Consider the following 25,266-nt stretch of genomic DNA (forward strand, 5'->3'; position numbering starts at 1 on the left):
ATGTATGTCATTTTCAGGCGGTTCTGTACGACGACAAGGGGAGCAAGCTGGACGCGGTCCATGTCCGTGCCAGTGATGTGGTCAGCGGGGAGCAGCTTGAATCTGACCGGTCAGTGGTGTTAGAGAGAGCTGTCCTTGGACTCGCCACATTATCCCCACATCTAGTGCATGCACATAGACTCACAGACACACTCTCGCAACTAAACATGCATACATGCACACACATACAGACATTCGCACACACACTCATTTACATACTTTTTGTTATAACTTTTTTTTTAAATCAACAACTTTATCAATAAACTAACATCGTTTTATTAAAAATGCATACCATACATTTATTAACATACATACACACACATACTCAAAATTGCAAGCACACATTGCCTGTTGAGGTTTGTGTGAATAAAGCCTCTCCCTGGCTGTGCCTGTTACAGTGTGGTGAGATTTACACCCTCCCACTACACTGGGCGGTGATTTAGGGCCGGCTGAGCGACTCCAGTGTTTGTGTGAATCAGGCGGTCAGTGACAGTAGCAACAGTAGCAAGTCCATCTCTCCCTGGCTGTGCCTGTTACAGTGTGGTGAGAGATTTACACCCTCCCACAACACTGGGCAGTGATTTAGGGCCGGCTGAGTGACTACCAGTGTTTGTGTGAATAAGGCGGTCAGTGACAGTAGCAACAGAAGCAACTCCATCTCTCCCTGGCTGTGCCTGTTACAGTGTGGTGAGAGATTTACACCCTCCCACGACACTGGGCGGTGATTTAGGGCCGGCTGAGTGACTCCAGTGTTTGTGTAATCACCTCTTGCCCTTTGATGTGGCTCACCTCATAGCTAGGCTGGAGATGTATACTCAGCCAGGAGGGATGCATGATTTATTGTGTTATAAGCCTTTTTTTTCTCTCTTTTTTTGTGTTGACCTCAGTTACATGCAGGCTGCTTCAACCCTACTTTTTTGCGCCACAGCTCACTACATTGGTCACTAAACTGATCACGAAGTCGTGCTAGTGAAGGCGTGCACAGAGCGATACGCAAACGTGACCTCTCGCCACAGATTTCGCTCACTTATAAGCCATTTCATTTCCTTTACTTTGGTTTAAACCATTAAAAATATGACACTAGGATACCAACTCAAGCAAATGCTTATTTTACATGGCCAAATCCCCTTTTACTGTATTATTGGTGGGTCACTGCCTCCCAGTGGAAAGCTAGCAGCAACAAGAGTCACACTACCCAGGTGTGTGTGTGTGTTTAGGAGTAATCAGCCACCTTCACTTATGACAGAATAACTGAGGTCTTTTACGTGCCACTGTGGTGACAGGGGGGGGGGGGGGGGGGTGGGACATGGATAACACTAAAATGTTCAGAATTATCAACGATCCTCAAACATTCACACAGATGTTACCCTCTGCAGCACACACACACACAAGAGATACGTTGTGCAATTCAAAGATCACTAGGTTACAAGTCAACTCTGCAAAGTTTTTTGTTTTGTTTTTGCATACAGTACAATGTCTTTTTCATAATATTGTACAGTACTGTGTACTAATGTTTCTTGGTGGTGTTGTTGTGTTGTTATACATGTACGTAAAGAGAATTAAAAACTTGTTTGAAAAATGTGTGTGTGATGAACTGGTGGTGTGCAGGTATTTTATCCAGGTTGAGGAGCGTCAGAAACAGTCGTCACACCCGGCCACTCAGCCAAACGACGCCACCTCTGCGTCACGCCTGACTGACTCACAGACTGCGTCACGCCTGACTTACTCTCAGACCTTGCAGCGTCCAGGGGCAGGTCACTCAGTCACGTCGGACACACGCCCGTCACTGAGTGTTGGTGGGCAGGGCGGCCCTGGCTTGAAGAGAAAGCGAACTGTGAGAGTCTGGTTGTTTTGTCTTTTTTCTGTGTTCATGGGCTGAAACTCCCACATACACTCGTTTTTTTTCACGAGAAAGTTTTTACGTGCATGACCGTTTTACCATGCCATTTAGGCAGCAATACACCGCTTTGGGTGAACGGCTGTTTTGTGTAGCAATTCGAGCTTTTCTTCTGGATTGAGAGTACATTGCTTAGCAAGATGCCATGAAATGGTGAAGCACATAGATTTTACTTTTACTGTTTGATGTTTTTCCCTGTTGCCAGCTAGACTGCTAATTACACACCACATGTTTGTTGACCAAGTACTCGTTAATTTTCTTTTTGTTTCGGTTCTTATGGGTTGGCGTACTTTACAAGGGCATTGCTTTGTTGCTACGTTTGAGTGTGTGCAGTAAACTTCTTTTGATAAGATGCTTGATTCACAGACGTTGTTTTATGTTTTCTGGCTGGCGGCAGTCTACTGGTTTAAAGAGAAAGAGAGAAGGCCGTGAAAAGGTCAAGTCAAGAGAAGTGTTTGCTGCTTGCACGGAAAGCAGTAAGCTGTGTCTAAGTCTGCAGACTTAAGCTGCTTGTGACTGTGTTTTAGTATTCTTCCAAGGATGTTGAACTTGCTGTTCTTTGATAATATCTATATATTTGTTCTTAAAAGTAGCTTTTTGGTGACAAAGGCCAAGCCATCTTATTTGCACATTAATTTTTTACACTCCAGGTGTGAAGGGAACATACAGTGGAACCTCCTGTTTAAAACATGTCTTCAAAATCTAGGAAATTCATGTCTTAAGGCAATGTGCGGCACTAAAATTAAACTTGGAGAATACATGGAATAACCTAGTTTTCTTGGCAGTTATTGAAGTGACTTATAAAAATGAATTAAAAATTGTGAATACTAATGGACATAAACTGCCGTTACAATGGAAACAGCCGCCATTTCTAACCACATATTCGTTCATCCTAATTACAAAAATTAATTTAGATTTAACTGTAGTCTTTTGTCAAAACAACGTTCTATATGATTGTAGATATAAGTCATGTGTATCCTTGTGCCAAATATGCATTTCTGATAAATGATGTTGCTGTAAAACCGTTTCCTAGAAATCCAATATGGCGCTGGTTATTATGCCAGTTTCCATAGCAACGGCAGTCTATGTCTTTTAGTATTCACACATTTTTCATTTATTTTTTTAAATCACTTCAATAACTACCCAAAAAACTAAGTTATTCCATGTATTCTCCAAGTTTAATTTTGGTAATTTAAGTGCCTCACATTGCCCTAAAAAGGAGGGAGTCTGAAAATGGAAGTAAATTTACAAAGGTTATGAATAGAAAAATCTGAAAAATCAAGGTCTTAAATTAGGGGGTCTTAAAAGTTTTTTTTCACTGTACTGATATTTGTTCTCAAAAGTAGATTGTCAGTAATTGTCATTTACAAGATCCAATTTACGATTTTGCCCACCCGAATGGTGGAGTGAACATTGAGGTTAGTTGTGGTGTGTTCCAGGGCTTCATTCCACCCAGGGTGGTGAGGGCCCGTGCAGAAGAGGAAGAAACACGCTCCACCGACTGTGGGTACGCAGGATATGGTATCCGTGACTCTGCACCTTCCTTTGCCGCGCCAGAGAGGACACAACAGCACCCACACCCTGTGTACACACCATTCGGTCGCCATGGTAACAGTCAACCAGCTACATCACACAGGGCAGAGAATGGTGCAGCAGGTATCAGAAATGTTGCGGAGCATCACCAGACTGTTGAAGCAGGTAACCAGCACAGACCAGGTTTGTTTGGCACAGGGAGGTCAGTCTCAGCTAGTCCCTCCAGTGGACCAGGTGTTGCAGGCATGCTGGGGAGAGACGTCAGGCCTGGCAGTGGGGACGGCATGGAGACTTCTCTTAGCTCCCCGGTGTCTACTGCTCCCAGACTGGCTCCCCTGACAACCAACAGTCCCTGGAGAACGTTTGGCTCTGTGCTGACCAGGACATCCCCCAGCCTGCAGTCTCAGCCCCTGTCGCGCACTGCAGCAACCCAACAAGGAAATCTAAGTGAGAGAGTTCATTCTTCTCCCAGTTTTCCATCTCACGCCATGTCACACACAGTTACAAGGGCCCAAAGCCATGACAGAGGATTGCATTCATCACGTCTGCTTCAGCCCGAGTCAGCCAGACAAGTTGTGCATGGTACAGGGACCGGGCCTACAAGTGATGTCACATCTTGGAACCAGTTGAGCCCCGGAGTTACAACCTTGGATGATGAGTCTTCTTGCCCCATCGCCAGCAGCCCGACCTTTCCCTCTGCAGTCAGTGGCAGGCCTGCCGGGCAGAAAGCGTACGGTGGGAATCAAGAGGCAAGCAAACACTACAATCCTAACTTAGCTCACTCACATTCAAGCAAACCTGCGGCCAAGAGGTCAGCCAGTCAAATCATGGCGCTTCTGGGAAAAGGTCAGCTACACACAGCGCCTGTGAGATCAAGTAAAACCAAGTTACAAGCAAATAGCATTTCTGTTGGCCATTCTGTGAAGATGATATCTACCAACCCATCACCAGTGAACAGTAACTATCAGAACAGCCTGAAGCCAGCAGACAGTGCAACTACACCCATGGCTTCAACAGGGGTACGGAAGGAGACAATTTCTACAATGTCACCTGGTGGTAGTCATTCGCAGGTTGATGGCATGGCGATAGCTTGTCCTGATGAAATACGTGAATCAATTTCAGAACAAGATCCTCTGTGGCATAGTGCAGCTGATGGCAAGAAGTTGGATGAAAACAGTCAGAAATATTTCCATTCAGATGACAAGAAGTGGGGTGGAAACAGTGAGAACTCTTTCTCTTCAGGTGACTCACAGACAGTAAGAAAGGAGCAGTGCGTATCTAGGACTGGTCCACCATCTCACGTGGCTCCACAAGTTGGAACTGTAGCGTCTCCAAGACTGTCAGCCTACACCCCGTCTCTCTCCAAGCATGACTTCGAGGAGCAATATGACGAAGAGTTTGAACGTGAAAGTGTGGCCGCTACAAGTTGCCAACAAAGTCAAGCAAAGCGTGATGCAGACAATTCACAGTGCTTGTCTGACTGGGACTTTCCAGTATCAGACCTGGGCACACAGAACTCTCAGCAACAACTCTCACAGACCTCACTAACCAGTAGAATCAGCAGCAACTGTGACGTAGCTATAGACAGGAGTGGCGACCCTGCTGTTCAGATGCAGAGGGGAGAGAATTGTGATGACGTCGTAGGCGAGCTCTTCCACGGCAGGAAAGCAGAGCCACTAGAGGACAGTAGAGGAGAGGAGAACACAGAAGAGGGCATGCAACCTTGGCTCACAGTCGGCACACCACTGGCTCCTGAGGCAAACCCAAAGTGTGGTGCTGAAGCAGACGAGGTGGAGACGGCTGAGTGTGTAGATGACGACAACTTTGACGCCTGCTTTGACATGAGTCTCTCCCCCCTCTCGGAGAACCCGGGGTCTGACACAGATGATTTGGAGAGCTCTGAACAGTTACATGTGACACGCCCAGCTAAAACCTTGCCCCTAAGCAGCTTGGTGGGATCAGGACAGGTGTCAGAGAGGTGTGGTGCAGATGATGTACAGAACTGTGAACAGTTACCTGTGACACGCCAAGTTGAGACGCAGGGAGAAACCTTGCCCCCAAGCTGCCAGGTGGAATCAGGACAGGTATCAGAGAGGTGTGGTGCAGGAGATGAGAGTGGGACACTGGGGCCAGGCAAGAGCGAAGAAAGTCAGGATGAGACTGACAAACCTGTAGCAGTACAATCCTCTGATGTGAGAAATGCCTGCCACCAGCAGTCACCGCAGCAGCAGACATCAGAAGATGAGATGGGAGCATTAGCAAGCCACAAAAACAGCAATGGCAACGACAAAGGAACCATCAACAGTTCTCTGTCAGTGCTTAGTTGTGTGGCGCAGAAAGGTGTGGGTGATGAAAGACTAAGAGAAAGTCCCGGTGAGCAACAAGTAACACAGACATTGGACGCTGTTACAGACTCGGTGGGAAGTGTGGTGGCTGTCTCTGTTGTTCTCAATCAAGAGGAGCAAGAGAAAACAGATAATGTCATTCCCCAGGAAGCAACACAAAGAGAGCATGACATGGAAACAGGGGGACAGAAGAAGACAACTCTATCAGACAGCCACACGGAAAGACTTCCAGCGTCACAATCTAGCAGTAACACTAACAGACCAGCTGCACAACAGGCAGACCATGATGACACACAGCAAAGTGAACCTGCGGCAGAAAACACAGCAAACAGTACTACTACTAGTCAAGCTTGGGCTTTGGATTCAAAGAGCTTACACCCACAGGACAATCTCCAAGACATGAGAACCTTGAATGACCTTGAAATCAGTCCAGACTCTGTGGCGCTTTACTGTCCATCTCAGCCGTTCACAGTTCCTAAAAATGATGACCTTGACAACAATGTGTCTAAAAGTCAAAGTTCAAGGGATCTGTCACAATCAGCTGATACTCAGCAAGTCTTGACGTCTCAGTTTCAACAGCAAAGTCTTGGTGAGGCGGAACCAATGGTAGGCAATGAAGATCCGAAGGGTTTGTACAACAGAGAATCTGATGAGAGGAATGATGTGAAGATACGAAGTTCTGGGCATTGTGCCTATCCGGACCCATATATCAGCAGCACCAAGCTTTCTCCTTTCTCACCAACATTGTTAGCCTTGGCTAGTCAGAGCCCTGCCTACAGCAATGCCTCTGAGTCAGACAGAACTCATCTCTCTCAGAGTAGTGTTGTCAGCCAGCCCTACCCACAGAACTTCGACACACAGCATTCAGTCCGCCTTCCTGCTGGCTACTGCGATGCCTCTGAGTCAGACAGAACTCATCTCTCACAGAGCAGTGTTGCCAGCCAGCCCTACGCACAGAACTTCAACACTCACTTTTCAGTCCGCCTTCCTGCTGCCTACAGCAATGCCTCTGAGTCAGACAGAACTTATCTCTCACAGAGCAGTGTTGCCAGCCAGTCCTACCCACAGAACTTCAACACTCAGCATTCAGTCTGCCTTCCCGCTGGCTACAAGAGAAACGCAGGTTTGGAGGATCCCTCAGTCAGCAAAACACCCAGACTTGACGATTCTTACAGCATGGGAGGAAGGCCAAGTGCAAGTCCTCATAGTCACAGTGCCCAGGAAAACACTGACCCATACTACCGGCTGACAGGCAACACGCAGCTACAACTGAACGCCTCAGATGACAAGTCTTCTCCCTCTGCGCTGCCTGTTCTGCGAGGATGCCAGACATTGTCAGAAGTGTTGGGGGAGAGGAAAAGAAAAGCGAAGGAGCTGGTACCCAGAAATTGTTATTCTGAAGGACCTGTGAACAGACAGAACTTAGTGTCAGGAATGAGACAGAGAGAGAATTCAAGTCCCGTCGGAAGAAATGGCGGACTGTCGGGAATTGGACAAAGACAGACGTGGAGTCCTGGCAGCAGAAACGGCCCCTCATCAGGAATTGAGCAGAGACAGACCTGGAATGGTGGGGGCAGGGGCAGGGGCAGAGAGGAAGATGAAGAGGATCCCATGTCAGCATTGCAGAAATCCAGGACGGGGAGAGACTGCTGGTCTCCTGACGTGTGTCAACAACAGCAGCTCTGCTTTGACTCAGGTTGGCATAATATCAATGTTACTTTGAACAGTAAAACTGATTTTTTTGTTTTTGTACAAAGCCATGGAATCATGTCTATTTTTGACTCACATGCGAAGCAAAAGTGAGTCTATGTACTCACCCGAGTCGTCCGTCCGTCCGTCCGGACGTCCGGACGTCCGTCCGTCCGTCCGGACGTCCGGAAAACTTTAACGTTGGATATTTCTTGGACACTATTCAGTCTATCAGTACCAAATTTGGCAAGATGGTGTATGATGACAAGGCCCCAAAAAACATACATAGCATCTTGACCTTGCTTCAAGGTCAAGGTCGCAGGGGCCATAAATGTTGCCTAAAAAACAGCTATTTTTCACATTTTTCCCATTTTCTCTGAAGTTTTTGAGATTGAATACCTCACCTACATATGATATATAGGGCAAAGTAAGCCCCATCTTTTGATACCAGTTTGGTTTACCTTGCTTCAAGGTCAAGGTCACAGGAGCTCTTCAAAGTTGGATTGTATACATATTTTGAAGTGACCTTGACCCTGAACTATGGAAGATAACTGTTTCAAACTTAAAAATTATGTGGGGCACATGTTATGCTTTCATCATGAGACACATTTGGTCACATATGATCAAGGTCAAGGTCACTTTGACCCTTATGAAATGTGACCAAAATAAGGTAGTGAACCACTAAAAGTGACCATATCTCATGGTAGAAAGAGCCAATAAGCACCATTGTACTTCCTATGTCTTGAATTAACAGCTTTGTGTTGCATGACCTTGGATGACCTTGACCTTGGGTCAAGGTCACATGTATTTTGGTAGGAAAAATGTGTAAAGCAGTTCTTAGTGTATGATGTCATTGCTAGGTTTAGTTACCCTAAAGGTCGAGGTCAAGCATGTGAGTCGTATGGGCTTTGCCCTTCTTGTTCTTTCTTTATTTTAAATTTGTATAATTATAAAGTTTGTTTTTACACAGCTGTTGCGTCCTGTATACAACAAAGGAGTCAAACAAGGTAAACCTGTAAATATACTCTTAGTGTTAGTGACAACATTATGACGTGGCGGACAGTATTCATCAGTTGACAATATTCAAGCCAGTAACACATTTAAATCAGTGTTCTTAGCATACTGGAGTTTTCCACTTCAGGGTGGATTTATGCATGTTCCAGTGTCCTTAGCGCATTTCAGTTTGGACTTGCACATGCTCAGAATAACCTGGGGAACTATGTAGTTCATCTGCAACGCTGAATCGGAAGCAGATATCCTTCAACTGCTTAATAATTTTTTAAGGCCCCTAAGTGCGGTACTCACAGTTTTTGGCACAGTCTTTAAATCACTATCTAGTCCAGGGACCAAGAATTAAACAGATATTTTGGTTGTCAACTTGACGTAGGTTTTCCTTGTTTTTATAAGGACAATAAAATCTTTGAGTCTTGAGTCTTTACTGCTTCACGTGATTGTGAAGGGAAGTGCAGATCAGCAGATAATTTCCCCACTCACTCCCCCCCCCCCCCCCCCCCCACTAACACAGTGACGCATGTAAACCTAATGGCTTTGTTCTGCTAGCAGGGTCACTGAGTGCTAGCAGCCAGTGGTCAGCTTTGTCCAGCCTGCCCCATAACACAGTGACGCGTGTAAACCTAATGGCTTTGTTCTGCTAGCAGGGTCACTGAGTGCTAGCAGCCAGTGGTCAGCTTTGTCCAGCCTCCCCCATAACACAGTGACGCATGTAAACCTAATGGCTTTGTTCTGCCAGCAGGGTCACTGAGTGCTAGCAGCCAGTGGTCAGCTTTGTCCAGCCTCCCCCATAACACAGTGACGCGTGTAAACCTAATGGCTTTGTTCTGCCAGCAGGGTCACTGAGTGCTAGCAGTCAGCGGTCAGCTTTGTCCAGCCTCCCCAATAACACAGTGACGTGTGTAAACCTAATGGCTTTGTTCTGCCAGCAGGGTCACTGAGTGCTAGCAGTCAGCGGTCAGCTTTGTCCAGCCTGCCCCATCCTGACCAGCTGACCGCCAGACGAGAAGCAGAGCTGACCGCTCACAGGGACCGTCCCGCAGTGGATGCAGACATCACCCAGGCTGTGAGTTTACCTCTGTTGTAAGAAATGTTTTCAGTACAGAGAAACCTCCCTCTTAAGACCGCCAAGAATCGGAGAAAATGAGACGGTTGTGCTGTCAGTGTCATAGTGTGTAGCTTTTCTACCCGTCATAAAAAAAATAGGCAGATTCGTCTGTTAATTGTAAAACCAGTTATTTGAACGAAAAAGCCACCCATTACCCTACTATAAGCAACACAAATATTTGTTTTACTTGAAGCGATGTCTGTACAGCAGAACCTACAAAAGAGACACCGCCCAGAATCAAATTCACAAAAGCAAGGTTCCAGTGTTAAAATTTACTGGCCGATGTGAATGCGTGATATATTGTGTAAAAAATTCCATCTCACACGGCATTAATAGGTAACATGCGCCTTGAGTCGCCTTGTGTGGTGAGATACGTGCGCGATATAAATCCTCGTAAATAAATAAATAATTAATAAAATAAATAAATAAATAAATCGGAACAGCTAAATGGTAGCAGTAGAGATAGGGCAATTTCCCAGTGACAATTAAAGACTTTGAACAGACAGCTTGGGACAATTTTGCTTTTAATCCTGAAGAGAGTGCGTAAAAAAGACATGACGTCAAAGAAAGTGGAAACAACAGTCTGTCCTTGCTTGTAGTCAATGAGAAGTAGTCTTTTCTGGTGTCAGGGAAAGACAAGCGTGCTTTTACGATAGGTGCACCAAGATAATTTTCATTGAACTCTGTTACCTTATCTTTATTGTTACTTTTTGTTAGTCAGGCGTCAATTGAGTCAAGGGTCCTTGCGTGTTCTTCAGCATTCATTGTTTTTCTATTGTTTTATCCATTGTTTGCACTCTTTATGGAGTACTTGTTATTTGTGTCTTTGTGCTTTTAGGTCAAACATGTATTGGTGCAAATGATGCCCTACTGAAGGTCAATACGTGAGTCATTCAGCAGGACGTGTGTTCTGTCAAGACAAAAACAAATAGGGCTTGGAACGCAGAAGTGTCTAAAAAACACCCAAAAAAACACACACAAAAACAAACATTGTCTTTTGATTTGCATCATAACCCTTTCACGTGCATTGAGAAATTTGAAGAACTGCAGCATGCTAGAAGGTTTTACAAAATCGAAACTTTCACACATGATGACAGTGTCTTGTCACCTTGCGCAGACTTAAACTGTTTTACTGGCCACTGTGTGTGTCACGTAATGCATACATACTTCACTTTACCTTTTTTCTCTCCATACCAACAGACTCACCTGATGAAGACTTGTAATGTTTTACCTGTAGGAATTACAGTAACACCTGTGTGTGTCACATAGTCCATGCATACTTCACTTTACCTTTTTCCTCTCCATACCAACAGACCCACCTGATGAAGACTGGTAATGTTTTACCTGTAGGAATTACAGTCACACCTCTGTGTGTGTGTGTGTGTGTGTGTGTGTGTCAAGTAATCCATGCATACTTCACTTTACCTTTTTCCTCTCCATACCAACAGACTCACCTGATGAAGACTGGTAATGTTTTACCTGCAGGAATTACAGTCACACCTCTGTGTGTGTGTGTGTGTCAAGTAATCCATGCATACTTCACTTCAACTTTGTCCTCAACATACCCGGGTAAATGTGGCCACATTCTGCAGGCTAAAAAATCCATTTGGTTTCTCTATGCCGTTAACGATGTGCAGAAAATAGCATTTGAAGGGAGAATCGTGCATTTTGGGGAGGCCAGAGGATGGTCTGCTGTACCTATCTTTGTGCAGCCAGCCAGTCACAGACTGCACAATGTTTAAACCTTGCTCTTATTTCACGGTCAGTTGGGCAGCTGTTTGTGTGCGTGTCCACAGCTGTGGACACATATTAGCATGCTTTACCCCCCTCCCCCCCCCCCCCCCCCCCCCCCCCTGTAAGACACCCACATTTAAGACCTCGATCCCCTTTTAAGACCTTGGTTATTATACTTTTTTTGCGTTTTTAACCAAAATATGACATTTTACACAGATCGAGACAGTCATTGTTCTCCGAGAGGTGAACAATGACTGTCAGGATCTGTGTAAAATGTCATATTTTGGTCAAAAACGCAAATAACATTTATGTATCGATCGAATTCCTTTCAGATACTGACTTTGTTGTTGTTTTGACGATTGAACGAGCACACACACACATGCAATCAAACACATAAGCTTCATATTTAGGCGTTTCAGATTGACCGAAACTTCAAAGGAACTACAAAACACACGTCATGTACTGACTTTGTTGTTGTTTTGACGATTGAACGAGCACACACATATGCAATCAAACACATGACGTGTGTTTTGTAGTTCCTTTGAAGTTTTGGTCAACCTGAAACGCCCAAATATGAAGTTTTGTAGGCCTCTGACGTCACATGGCTCAAAAAAGGGAAATCCAATGTCCAATCGATATGTACATTAAGATTTTCTGTTTATAACCTGTGTAAATGTACTCCTATTTGAAGACATTCTCATTTGTAAGACCTGCATTTCTCAGATTGTTATTGAGGTCTCAAAGGGAAGGTAGCACTGTATTGACATGATTATTGTGACTGACAGATCTCAGTGCGCCTGACTGGTTACCGCATGCAAGGAATGGTGGCTGGCAGCATGGTGGAGCGTCCCACGGTGCGGAGATCTCAGGCATGCCTGTCGCCCACAGCGCTGACACACGCTGACCGGTACAGCACCACCCATCAACACACACAGCCTCCTGACTACTCTCCTAGTGACAGGTATTGGTAGTCTGCCTTCACACACCTGACACACACTGACTGGTACAGCACCACCCATCAACACACACAGCCTCCTGACTACTCTCCTAGTGACAGGTATTGGTAGTCTGCCTTCACACACCTGACACACACTGACTGGTACAGCACCACCCATCAACACACAGCCTCCTGACTACTCTCCTAGTGACAGGTATTGGTAGTCTGCCTTCACACACCTGACACACACTGACTGGTACAGCACCACCCATCAACACACAGCCTCCTGACTACTCTCCTAGTGACAGGTATTGGTAGTCTGCCTTCACACACCTGACACACACTGACTGGTACAGCACCACCCATCAACACACAGCCTCCTGACTACTCTCCTAGTGACAGGTATTGGTAGTCTGCCTTCACACACCTGACACACGCTGACCGGTACAGCACCACCCATCAACACACACAGCCTCCTGACTACTCTCCTAGTGACAGGTATTGGTAGTCTGCCTTCACACACCTGACACACACTGACTGGTACAGCACCACCCATCAACACACAGCCTCCTGACTACTCTCCTAGTGACAGGTATTGGTAGTCTGCCTTCACACACCTGACACACACTGACCGGTACAGCACCACCCATCAACACACACAGCCTCCTGACTACTCTCCTAGTGACAGGTATTGGTAGTCTGCCTTCACACACCTGACACACACTGACTGGTACAGCACCACCCATCAACACACACAGCCTCCTGACTACTCTCCTAGTGACAGGTATTGGTAGTCCGCCTTCACACACCTGACACACACTGACTGGTACAGCACCACCCATCAACACACACAGCCTCCTGACTACTCTCCTAGTGACAGGTATTGGTAGTCTGCCTTCACACACCTGACACACACTGACTGGTACAGCACCACCCATCAACACACAGCCTCCTGACTATTCTCCTAGTGACAGGTATTGGTAGTCTGCCTTCACACACCTGACACACACTGACTGGTACAGCACCACCCATCAACACACACAGCCTCCTGACTACTCTCCTAGTGACAGGTATTGGTAGTCTGCCTTCACACACCTGACACACACTGACTGGTACAGCACCACCCATCAACACACACAGCCTCCTGACTACTCTCCTAGAGACAGGTATTGGTAGTCTGCCTTCACACACCTGACACACACTGACTGGTACAGCACCACCCATCAACACACAGCCTCCTGACTACTCTCCTAGAGACAGGTATTGGTAGTCTGCCTTCACACACCTGACACACACTGACTGGTACAGCACCACCCATCAACACACAGCCTCCTGACTACTCTCCTAGTGACAGGTATTGGTAGTCTGCCTTCACACACCTGACACACACTGACTGGTACAGCACCACCCATCAACACACAGCCTCCTGACTACTCTCCTAGTGACAGGTATTGGTAGTCTGCCTTCACACACCTGACACACACTGACTGGTACAGCACCACCCATCAACACACACAGCCTCCTGACTACTCTCCTAGTGACAGGTATTGGTAGTCTGCCTTCACACACCTGACACACACTGACTGGTACAGCACCACCCATCAACACACACAGCCTCCTGACTACTCTCCTAGTGACAGGTATTGGTAGTCTGCCTTCACACACCTGACACACACTGACTGGTAGAGCACCACCCATCAACACACACAGCCTCCTGACTACTCTCCTAGAGACAGGTATTGGTAGTCTGCCTTCACACACCTGACACACACTGACTGGTACAGCACCACCCATCAACACACAGCCTCCTGACTACTCTCCTAGTGACAGGTATTGGTAGTCTGCCTTCACACACCTGACACACACTGACTGGTACAGCACCACCCATCAACACACACAGCCTCCTGACTATTCTCCTGGTGACAGGTATTGGTAGTCCGCCTTTACATTGCTGCTTTCTGACATTGTGATTAAAATGTGACAGATTCTTTAACATCAAAACTTTATGATTAAAGTCTTGAAAATCAGTTGATCGCAATATCAACTGGCGGCTTTTCAATTTGACAAGGCTGGTTTCCAGAATTATTGATATCCACATCATTACAGACACAGCAAATGTCAGAATGGTGGTGTATCTTTGAGTGATAATAGTGTGGGGGATTTTGTTGAATGTTAGTACTGTACATGTGGTTGTGTTTTCAAGGGCAAGTCCTGTGTGGAGAGGGGAATGGTTGACGCGTGAGGGAGACAGGGGAGGACAACCCCTCACTGGTCACGCTGCATGGACACCTGAAGCCCAGCTGCTGTCCCCCTCAGGTAAGAATTAATACCGGTATACCGTGTGAAATCTGCACACTTTTTTGTGCAGGCTGCTTTTGGATTCATACCTCATTATATGTCTTGTAAAGTACAAAAAGCAGCGTTCGTACACGTCATGGAAAACCTGGAAAGTCATGGAATTTGATTTTTAATTTTCCAGGCCTGGAAAGTCATGGAATTTCAATTCAAGCCATGGAAAGTCATGGAATTTAACAAAAATAAGAAAGAAAAAAAATTAACCTTTAGCACGCTAGCGGCGATTTTCGTCGCCCAGCCATTCCCCCCCCCTTTGCCAGCCAGCGGCGATTTGCGTCGCCAGCACAAGGCTTGTTCGTATGACCAACTTCTCGTTCGTATTTGCATACGAGAATAACAGTATTTTTAACGTCACTTGAGCCAAAGCGAGGCTCACTTCCTTCCGTTATCTCGTCATGTCGTCTGCGCTGCATTTGAGTCGGTTTCGTCGAAGTTTCCTGCTTTTGTTTTTGCATCGATAAAGTACTTTAGCGCTTCGACAAGCAAGATGGAGGATGATGAGTTTGAAACTTTCTTTCGAGTTGTTTCTTGACAACAAAAAGTATGCGGAATTGGAACGAATTACCGAGGAAGATCTTCGCAATGAACTGTGTATCGCGGTGAAAAAAAGGACAGTTTGTCAAGTCACAGTGACGGTTACGAAACGGAATTTACGAAAGTGCAGATGGATACAAACAGTGGCTGGTCCAGTTTAGTGAAATGACAGGACCAGCAAACGTTACCGATAATCTGACTGCGTAGCAAATGCTTGACTTGCTTGTCGAAGAGACACTGCGTAGAAACTGACTCAAATTCAGTGCAAAGCAAGCCAGTGTCAAAACTGGCAGTGACAAGACGTAAAAAGTTTGCGTGTTCGAAAATGGCGACCTGTGGATCTAGTCATGGAAAATGTTATTGAGGCTCATGGAAAGTCATGGAAAAGTCATGGAATTTTGTTTCTAAAAACCAGTGGGGACCCTGAAAAAGACATACTTACAAATCAACCTGACCAACAGAGCAAAACAAAAACCCACAGGTTATTGTTTGATCCAGCAGTTTTTATATAAGCTTGAATCTCTAAATGAGGCATCAAAGTGAAGTGGTATGTGACTGGGTTTAAAGCTGTGGAATGTTGTACATGTATTTCCATTGTGTGTGAAGGTGACGCAGTGGCTAGCAGTGAGTGCAGTTTCTTTGTGGACTGGCATGATGGGAAACCTTGTTTTGTCAACACGCAGCACCATAGACAGGTGTGTGTGTGTGTGTGTGTGTGTGTGTGTATTCATATGTATGTGAGGGTGGATGTAGTAAATTCTAGTTTGGTTAGTGCTACTAGATTGTTTGTTTCTGTAAAGTGTGTGTGTAAATACAATACATACAATGTTATTGTCTGTGAATTACAAACAGTTGTATTTTCCTGTACAATTGAACCCAGCTCCCTTTCTAGACACCCCCTCCCCCCAAAAAAAAAATGTTTTGAAAACTACTCCCTTTTAAGACCTTGCAGTTGCATGTTCAAATGTTCTGTTCATGACCTTGGTAAGTTCACTACCATTTTAAGACTGCTCCTCTTTAAGAGCTGATTGTCTCAGATTTGAGTAGGTCTCCAATGAGAGTTGCACTGTAATAAGTGATGTTTGTCATTTTGTTCAGCAGGAGATGCAGGCAGAGCATTCACCAGGTGTCGCCCAACAGGTGCCACAGTTTGCAGGTAGGGTTTGCCTCCTCTTGCAAGGTTGCTTGTGTACTCTCCCTGTACTTCATGGTCATGATTCAGTAAGGTATGACACAGGCATGCACTTTGTGGAGAATGAATTCACAAACTGTCAGCCATCAACACAAACAGTATGATGTTAGAATCATTATGAGTTGAGTAGGTTTTGCATATATTTGTAGAAGAATTATAGGGATCATTTCATTCAGTAGGATAACTATGTAGGGGTGGTAAACTGGTACATGTGCTGAAAATGTTAAAACAACGTTCTCTTCCATCATTTTCAAATCGTCTAAACTTTTGTTGCAGATGGACTGACGATGTTAACATCATGGCCACCAGCAAGACAGCACAGTGACAGCCGTCTGCTTCAGGTTCACACTCCACCGTCTCTGTCACAAAACTCGCCCGCCACCAACCATTCCTACAACCACAACTTGGAGCCCCAAGATCAGGATTTCTACATGAGTCATCCTGCCAACACTCACCATGAAGAGATGTCTGAGAAAAGAAATGTTGATAGCTACGGGAAAGTCATGAGTCATCCCACACAAATACACAGCCAGAGTGTAGATTTACGTAAAGAAAGAGACGTTAAGGGTTATAGAAAAAACGGTGTGAAGGAAGAGAGCACTGAAGAGGTGGAGCCGGCAGGGAGGGAAGATGTGATTTCTGTCAGCAGTGACTCCCAACCTTCAGTGTCTGCACAGCACGAGGTCTCATTTTCACAGCATGCTCCAAACAGCACCGTGCCCAGTGACTTGCAAGACAATCCGTCTCCTCAGCTGTTTTCACAGGCTCCGTGTTCCTTCAAGCCGGGACAGAGAGATCGACAGCTGAAACCCATGGTGACAGCACCAGAAGACTCCTCACAAGGTGGGTCAGAAGTAAACGCTGCCGAAGACTCGTCACAAGGCGGGGCAGATGTTGAAGCTGAAGAAGATGTACCACAAGGTGTGGGAAACACACAAGTAGCAAGAGAACCTCCCATTGAGACTGACATTAAGCTTAAGACACATGTGGGCTGTGTGTCTGACGCGATGGAGGCTGATCACATTGAGCTCGGTGACTTTGATGACAGCTTCCCCGAGTCGGCCATGCTAGAGGAAAGTCACCTTGAAACTGAACGCACTGCTCCTTCAGACAAAGTTTCCTCCAACTGCATTGCTTGGCAGGCACAGGCTGGGCCTCAGAGTGTCATCACTGGTCAACTGACTGGCTCTTCCACTCAAGTGTTATCCAATTTCTCTCCACGACAAAAGGCTGCACCTAATACCATCATTGAAGACAAACCGGATGTCTCTTTGGATAGTGCTCTGCCAGGACACACAGATGACACAAAGGCTATTGTGGAGAGAGGAAGCCTTCCAGCTAGTGTGGCCAAGGTAGACAGAGACAGACATAGCATGACTGACAGGGATTCTACTGAGTGGTGGGCGGAAGAAGACAGAGACAGACACACCGTGACAAAAAGCAGTTCCTCAGGGAACGCCAGTTGTGCCAGCACGGTGTCTTCACCAGGCGTTGTGGTCAGCAACCAGGCCCTGGACTGTGTGGAGGAGGAGGGTCAAAGGGGGAGGGACAGAGGGGGACAGGGAGAGGCTGACCGCAGGGTGGGTGCTGGACACAAGGGGCAGTGGGATCCCTCCCTCACTGGACCAGCACAGCGGTCACTCCCTGTTGGCAAGTTGCAGGGCAAAGCCAGCAGACTGCTCTCCCAGATCCAGGTTTTACGCCTCCCTGCCAGCTCTCTGGACAAAGAGAGTCACTCCTCACCTCACAGCCAGCAAAGGTTTCCAGCCAGACCATCGCACCCTCACAGACTCTCCGCAACTCTTACCTCTGACCGGCATAATGGATTCCAATCGGGGAAACGTCAACAGAACGTGACAGACACAGTTGACCTCCTGGTTCCCTCGGCTGCAACAGACAGCCCGCCGTTAGACTTCAGTCCTGCCAGCTGTACGGGACAGAGCCCTGTGATGCAGGCAACACTTTGTGAAGATAATCAGGGCACTTCCCAGCACTCTGCTGTGCACAGATTCTTCCCACACACACAGCACTACAGCAGTTCTCCTGCGCCAAGCATAAAACACAATCATGACTTTAGGAGTCCTGCGTTTGAGGGAAACTCGGCGTCCTCCCAATCTGTGACAGAAGAGCAGAAAACTGTGTATGCGGGGTTCTCTCCCCATGATGGGGATGTGGGTTTGAAGAGACCGACTGAGAGCAGAATTCTGATGACAGCGAGGAAAGTGGGACTTGGCAAATTCAAGAAACCAGGTGCTGCTTGCTTCACTGCTAACCTGCCAACCACTCAGGTAACCCGCTGATTTGTTTGTACAAATAAATTAATGTAATGTGTGTGTAAAAGCAATTGTTTGTGTGTGTTGTATAACTCATAACAAAATGTAAGACCCTTGTTTTGAATTTTGGAGGAAGTTTTGTCTCTGTTCTAACCGACAGCACTCATTTCTGGTTTCACTTTCAGAGCAGTTTATTCGAAGAGTCGAGAAAAGTTGCAGTGGTGTGACAGGGAGGTTGCCAAGTTGGATTCAGGGTCAATTTCTCTCTGTTTTTACTTGGCAGGAATGTTATTTCTAACTAACGCTAACGGTTTCAGGGCAGTCTCCATGTAGTGCTTCAGTTTCACAAGTTTTTACCGTGCTTGTTTCACCCGATGCAATGGTTAGACTGACAGTTTCACAGCTGTTCTGTGGCAGAGAGGACGTACATCTAGAGTCACACTACACTGGAGAGACATGTCGTCATTAATGATTAATATTGTCATACCTATTGTAGCTGTGTGACCGACAATTTCAGAGAGACATGTCGTCGCACAATATTGTCATACTTTGTGTAGCTGTGTGACTGACAGTTTCAGACCAGTCTGTGTGGAGAGCTACAATTCTGTGTCAGGGAGGACGTAGAAAGGCATGCGACACCGGAGAGACATGTTGTCATACCGCCGTCCTTTGACTCCGTGGCTTCCTACAGACACGTCCTGACTGCCGCTCTGACTGGTGAGTGTGTGGCTGAAATACTTTTTCTTTTTCACTTTCACTGGTGAGATTTTGAATCTTCTTTAAAGGAAAAAACCGGCGGGGCAAGTGTGAACACAATAGTGGAGGTGGTGAGACCAATATGTGCTAATGCTCTTTCACTTTAGATGCAGAATTGCGTCTCGCGTGAGCACAAACTCTGTACAGCTTTCAAACTTGTACAACTGAAATACTTCTGAGAAACAAAGAGAAGAGAGAATTATATGTTCCTCATTTTCCAAGGCATGCTAACACTTGCGTGCACAGTCATACACAAGAACCAGCTTTTATTCCTGACCTGACATAGTCCTTAGATCAAGATTGATTTTTACAAACACAAACATGGTTGCATTGTTGCCTTGAAAGTTTATGTGAGAATCTGAAACCAATGAGCCAGAGCACTATTTTAAGATCTTTGTTTCTCCGATCTCAAGTGAGATACAGTTGCCATGCTGACTAAATATAGTGTCAGGAATTTTTTGTCCAAGTGAGGTGTGTGATTGTGTTTTCAGAGTTCCTGAACATCCAGCTGTTTGACGTAGCCAAGACGTATCACTCTGCGCTCTCCCAGGTGGATGTGTCTGCATACACTGAAGGTGAGCTTCACACACACACACACTCTCGTCACGCCATACAGCGTCTTAGCGTCATGCAGGCTTGCTTTTTTCACAGGGCAGAGGCGGTAGAATACTTGTCCATCATTTTTCTGATTAACATGCTTGTAATCAATTATGGGTTTATTAGTTGTTGTTTCTGTTTTTTCAGTGAATATTTTATGTTTGCCTGTAGACTTCTGGACAATTTTATAGACTGAAGTCTGCGCATAGCTGTTCGTGTCAAAACATGTAACATGTGTCATTTTGATTCTGTCCTTGTGAACCTTGATTGACAACCATAAATGCTAACTTGTATACCGTATGCTGGTAATTGTGTCAACCAGGAGCCAGTGTGACGGGAAAGCTGGCGTCAGGGAGCAGCAACCCGCCGTGCAAGTGCGGCAACCCCTCCAAGGTGGCCCAAGTGAAGAAGGACGGACCCAACAAGGCACGCTTCTTTTACGCTTGCCCCGGGCCCAGGCACAAACAGTGCAAGGTGAGGCATAGAGATAAGACAGGTGAAGGACGGACCCAACAAGGCACGCTTCTTTTATGCTTGCCCCGGGCCCAGGCACAAACAGTGCAAGGTAGGCATAGAGATAAGACAGGTGAAGGACGGACCCAACAAGGCACGCTTCTTTTATGCTTGCCCCGGGCCCAGGCACAAACAGTGCAAGGTAGGCATAGAGATAAGACAGGCAAAAGCTGGGCCTAGTGTGAACATCATGTAACAAGACAAAAGTTGTGGTGTCTTTGTTTCTTTGTCTGTGTGTGTTGACCAAAACGCTTAGCTGTAATTGTGTGTGATTTTGAGTGTGTGTGCAGTTCAGCTTATTTTGTACTGTTAAATTCATCTCACTTCTTAAGTCTGTCAATCCCACATCTTCACATCACCTTTTCATACCTGTTCATACACATTGAACCATCAGGCTGCAGAATGTGTGATATGTTTTAACTGCTGATGATGATGATGATGATGATGATGATGAGAATGATGAGAATGATGAGAATGATGGTGATGAGGTGGAAAAAACAAGTAGAGCGAGATGTTCCTTTTTCTGTTGCACTGAGGTAAAGCAATGTACATTATTTATATTTTTGACCAAAATATGACATTTTCACAGATTGAGACAGATATTGATTTTGTTTCTGTAACGTTTATGTATGGATCGATTTTAGTTCGGATTTCTTTTATTTTTAACAATCGAAAGCACTCAAAAAAGCACTCTTTTGTAGTCTGTCAGCCCCCCAAATGTTAGTTTTAGTCGGCCTCTGACGTCACATGGCTCAAAGAAGGGAAATCCAATGTTGAATCAATACATTCATGGTGTCTCTCCTTGCCCTGTGTGCAGTTCTTCCAGTGGCTGGACCAGCAGAGCGGCGGCAACAACACCAGCGCTCGAGGCAGGGCGAGTGCGACCCTCGTGAAGCCCAAGCTGACCGACCCAGACAGCATCATGGGATACTATCGCGGCCTCAAGTTACCTCTGTACTGCCAATGTCGCTTTGTGCGTCGCTGTGATGACCAGCGCTTCAAGCAGGGCTTTCCCGTCAGTCTCATTGCCCTTGTCACTGTCTTTGGTGGAGTTGTAGTTCTCATGTACCGTATTTGACGGACTACAAGCCGCGACTTTTTTTCAAAAAAAAATCGCATTGCGGCTTATAAAAAGATGCGGCTAAAACGTTACCTAAACTTGAATAGCATTCACCTTATGGAAGTCACCGCGGATTTTCATTTCGTTCGATTAGCGATTACCGGTACTTTATTAGCTCTCTACTCAAGACTCGGCGCTTTTCTCTTTCTTTCGCGAATCTTCGTTTGTCAACAAGTCGTCGTACAGAGAAACACCGGATGGATCAGGATCGATCTCGCGCCTGCGAGATTTCGTTTTTTTGTGTCTTGCGATAGTTGGAGGAGCGAGAGCCGCCATGTTGTGTTTTCGTCTGCTCGAAATGTGCGCAAAAGTCGTAAATCATCCCAAAAAAGCTTGTTCCGGGCGGGACTACATGTGTGTGTTGGTTACAAATTGTGTGTGTGATATTTTTCTTCAAACTTTTTCACTTTTCTTCTTTAATTCACTTGTTTATTCTCGGAGCCGATTTCGCCAAATACCGTACTTTCGTTTGCCTGGTTGTTTTGATTGATTGAGACGATCTGATTATATTTTTTTCGACGGCGGCTAATATAGTGACGCGGCCTATACGTGGCTCGTCCCAATTTTTTTGTTATAAGTCGGGGGTGCGGCTTATAAAACGGTGCGTCTTGTAATCCGTCAAATACGGTACATTCTGGTTTGACTGTGTACTTTGTTGAATGACGTCGTACAGTCAGACCCCTTCCCCCCCCCCCCCCCCCCTTTAAAGACTCTGTTTTCTCAGATTTTTCTCAGATTTTCTGTTCATAACCTCTGTAAATTTACCCCGATTTTAAGACTCACTTCTTTTTTTTTTTAAACCTATTTTTCTCAGATTTTGAGGTCAAGAGGGGGCTCCACTGTAGTTGGTTGCAAGTTGTGATGTGACCTGTACGTTCTTGTCTGGCTGGACTTTGTTGACTGAAGTGGTATCAGACTGACACTGTGTGTATGGTTTGAGTTGACTTGCTGACTTTATTTTTTCTTTTCTTTGTTATCATTTTTGTCGTGCGCGGTTAAGATTTAATCATGCTGAGTTCTAACTTCATCTACAGGCAGGTTTGTGTGTGTATGTGTGTGTGCATTCGTGTGTGTGTGTATGTGTGTGTGCATTCGTGTGTGTGTGTATGTTTGCGTGTGTGTATGCATGTGTGTGTAGGGGCGGGAATATAGCTCAGTTGGTAGCGCGCTGGATTTGTATTCAGTTGGCCGCTGTCAGCGTGAGTTCGTCCCCACGTTCGGCGGAAATTTATTTCTCAGAGTCAACTTTGTGTGCAGACTCTCTTCGGTGTCCGAACACCCCCCGTGTACACTACATTGGGGTGTGCACGTTAAAGATCCCACGATTGACAAAAGGGTCTTTCCTGGCAAAATTGCTTAGGCACAGTTAATAATTGTCTACCTATACCCGTGTGACTGGGAATAATAGGCCGTGAAAGGTAAATATGCGCCGAAATGGCTGCAATCTACTGGCCGTATAAAATTTCATCTCACACGGCATCATTGCAGAGCGCCTAGAACTGTACCCACGGAATATGCGCGATATAAGCCTCCTATTGATTGATTGATTGATTGGTTATGTGTCAAATGAAATAGGTATCGCATTCACACTGCGGATGATAACACTAAGTTTGACATGTCTATTTGTAGGCGTGGGTCCGGCCACGACAAAACGACGGTGTGCAGAAGAAAAGTATTTTTATCAGGCTGCCTAAGAAGGACTCAGCTACCACGCATGCAAAAGGTAATGGGCGTGTATATATGATATGTCAATTAAAGTCTATGCATACCTACAGTAGAGAATTGGTTGCACTAGTAGACAATAAATATTACTTTCTGTCTGTATTATGTTAGTACAGTCAAACCTGTCAATAACAACCACCTAAAGGACCAACCAACACTGGTTGTTATAGACAAGTGGTTGCTATGAAGAAATCAATTGTATTGAAAACAAGGAAACGTGTTGGGGATGCTTTTGGTTGAAGCAGGTTTGACTGTAGTAGTACATGTAGAAACTTGAGACCAAAAGTTCTGAACAATAATGTGACTCCAGATTGCTAGAATTAACCTCTGTACTCGAAACACAGTACGCATAAAAAAAAGAATCTTCATTATTATTTAGTGTTGAAGGATTTGATCTTAGCTGGGTTCTACTGTGAGAGATAAGACCAGTGACACATCTGTCACACTATAGGCCACAACTGTGAGAGATAAGACCAGTGACACATCTGTCACACTATAGGCCACAACTGTGAGAGATAAGACCAGTGACACATCTGTCACACTATAGGCCACAACTGTGAGAGATAAGACCAGTGACACATCTGTCACAATATAGGCCACAACTGTGAGAGATAAGACCAGTGACACATCTGTCACACTATAGGCCACAACTGTGAGAGATAAGACCAGTGACACATCTGTCACAATATAGGCCACAACTGTGAGAGATAAGACCAGTGACACATCTGTCACACTATAGGCCACAACTGTGAGAGATAAGACCAGTGACACATCTGTCACACTATAGGCCACAACTGTGAGAGATAAGACCAGTGACACATCTGTCACACTATAGGCCACAACTGTGAGAGATAAGACCAGTGACACATCTGTCACACTATAGGCCACAACTGAAATCGTGTGCAATTTGTGAAGTGAAAGAGTTTTGTGCTGACTTTTTTTCAGATGACCTGTGGGTGGTATCCAAAAGCCTGAGTTTTGTGAAGGGGGAGACGTTTGTTGCGCGCAGCACGTTCCACGGTCCCAACACACACGCTGAGGTGGCCGTAGAACCCCTGGCCGGCTACTCTGCGTCACTGTGGGACGATGGAAGTAAGTTTTGGTTGTCATGCTAGAGCCATGTGTAACTTGGTCATACAGCCGGCTACTCTGCGTCGCTGTGGGACGATGGAAGTAAGTTTTTGTTGTCATGCTAGAATCTTGTGTAACTTGGTCATACAGCCGGCTACTCTGCGTCGCTGTGGGACGATGGAAGTAAGTTCTTGTTGTCATGCTAGAGTTACGTGTAACTTGGTCATACAACCGGCTACTCTGCGTCGCTGTGGGACGATGGAAGTAAGTTCTTGGTTTCACACGCAGGTTATGTGTAACTTGGTCATACAGCAACACAGGGTTCAGTTTGGACATTCTGATAAGAAGGTTTCAAGAAAAAATTATGTGAACAATCACATAGTATAACATTTTTGTTTCTCATTACCCATGTCATCTTCAGGTGTATATGTGTCATGACAGGTGTGTGCCATGCCCTTCACTGTGGCAACGCAGCCACAGAACTGACGTGTATGGCCAACCTACAGGTGTATACGTGTCATGACAGGTGTATATGTGTCATGACAGGTGTGTGCCATGCCGTTCAGTGCGGCAACACTGCCACAGAACAGACGTGTATGTCCAACCCACAGGTGTGTATGTGTCATGACAGGTGTGTGCCATGCCGTTCAGTGCGGCAACACTGCCACAGAACAGATGTGTATGTCCAACCTACAGGTGTGTATGTGTCATGACAGGTGTGTGCCATGCCATTCACTGCGGCAATGCGGCCACAGAGCTGACGTGTATGGCAAACCTACAGGACCATGTTGACCCCAGCTCTCTCCCCATCCTGCCGCATCTCCTAGACAACCAGTGAGT

The 25,266-nt window shown here is 45.8% G+C and overlaps 2 protein-coding genes across 2 annotated transcripts in view; both read left to right on the top strand.

Annotated features, from left to right (window-relative positions):
- The first annotated feature begins 1,113 nt into the window (after window positions 1–1,113).
- On the top strand, window positions 1,114–9,360 carry LOC138954379 (uro-adherence factor A-like). The gene is made up of 4 exons (XM_070326244.1): window positions 1,114–1,238; window positions 1,648–1,873; window positions 3,376–7,510; window positions 9,257–9,360. The coding sequence occupies exons 1-4, from the start codon at window positions 1,114–1,116 to the stop codon at window positions 9,358–9,360; spliced, it is 4,590 nt and encodes a 1,529-aa protein (XP_070182345.1).
- Window positions 9,361–15,913: 6,553 nt separating this feature from the next.
- Window positions 15,914–25,266, top strand: part of LOC138954389 (uncharacterized) — a 32,604-nt gene continuing 23,251 nt past the window's right edge. Inside the window, exons 1-11 of the mRNA XM_070326256.1 lie at window positions 15,914–15,949; window positions 16,284–16,338; window positions 16,651–18,662; window positions 19,220–19,364; window positions 19,895–19,978; window positions 20,323–20,474; window positions 20,560–20,655; window positions 21,331–21,528; window positions 23,263–23,356; window positions 24,301–24,447; window positions 25,143–25,260. Of these exons, the coding sequence (XP_070182357.1) occupies window positions 15,914–15,949; window positions 16,284–16,338; window positions 16,651–18,662; window positions 19,220–19,364; window positions 19,895–19,978; window positions 20,323–20,474; window positions 20,560–20,655; window positions 21,331–21,528; window positions 23,263–23,356; window positions 24,301–24,447; window positions 25,143–25,260 (3,137 nt within the window). The remainder of the gene's footprint in view (window positions 15,950–16,283; window positions 16,339–16,650; window positions 18,663–19,219; window positions 19,365–19,894; window positions 19,979–20,322; window positions 20,475–20,559; window positions 20,656–21,330; window positions 21,529–23,262; window positions 23,357–24,300; window positions 24,448–25,142; window positions 25,261–25,266) is intronic.

This window comes from Littorina saxatilis, linkage group LG2, assembly GCF_037325665.1.
Source record: "Littorina saxatilis isolate snail1 linkage group LG2, US_GU_Lsax_2.0, whole genome shotgun sequence".
Classification (NCBI taxonomy): domain Eukaryota; kingdom Metazoa; phylum Mollusca; class Gastropoda; order Littorinimorpha; family Littorinidae; genus Littorina; species Littorina saxatilis.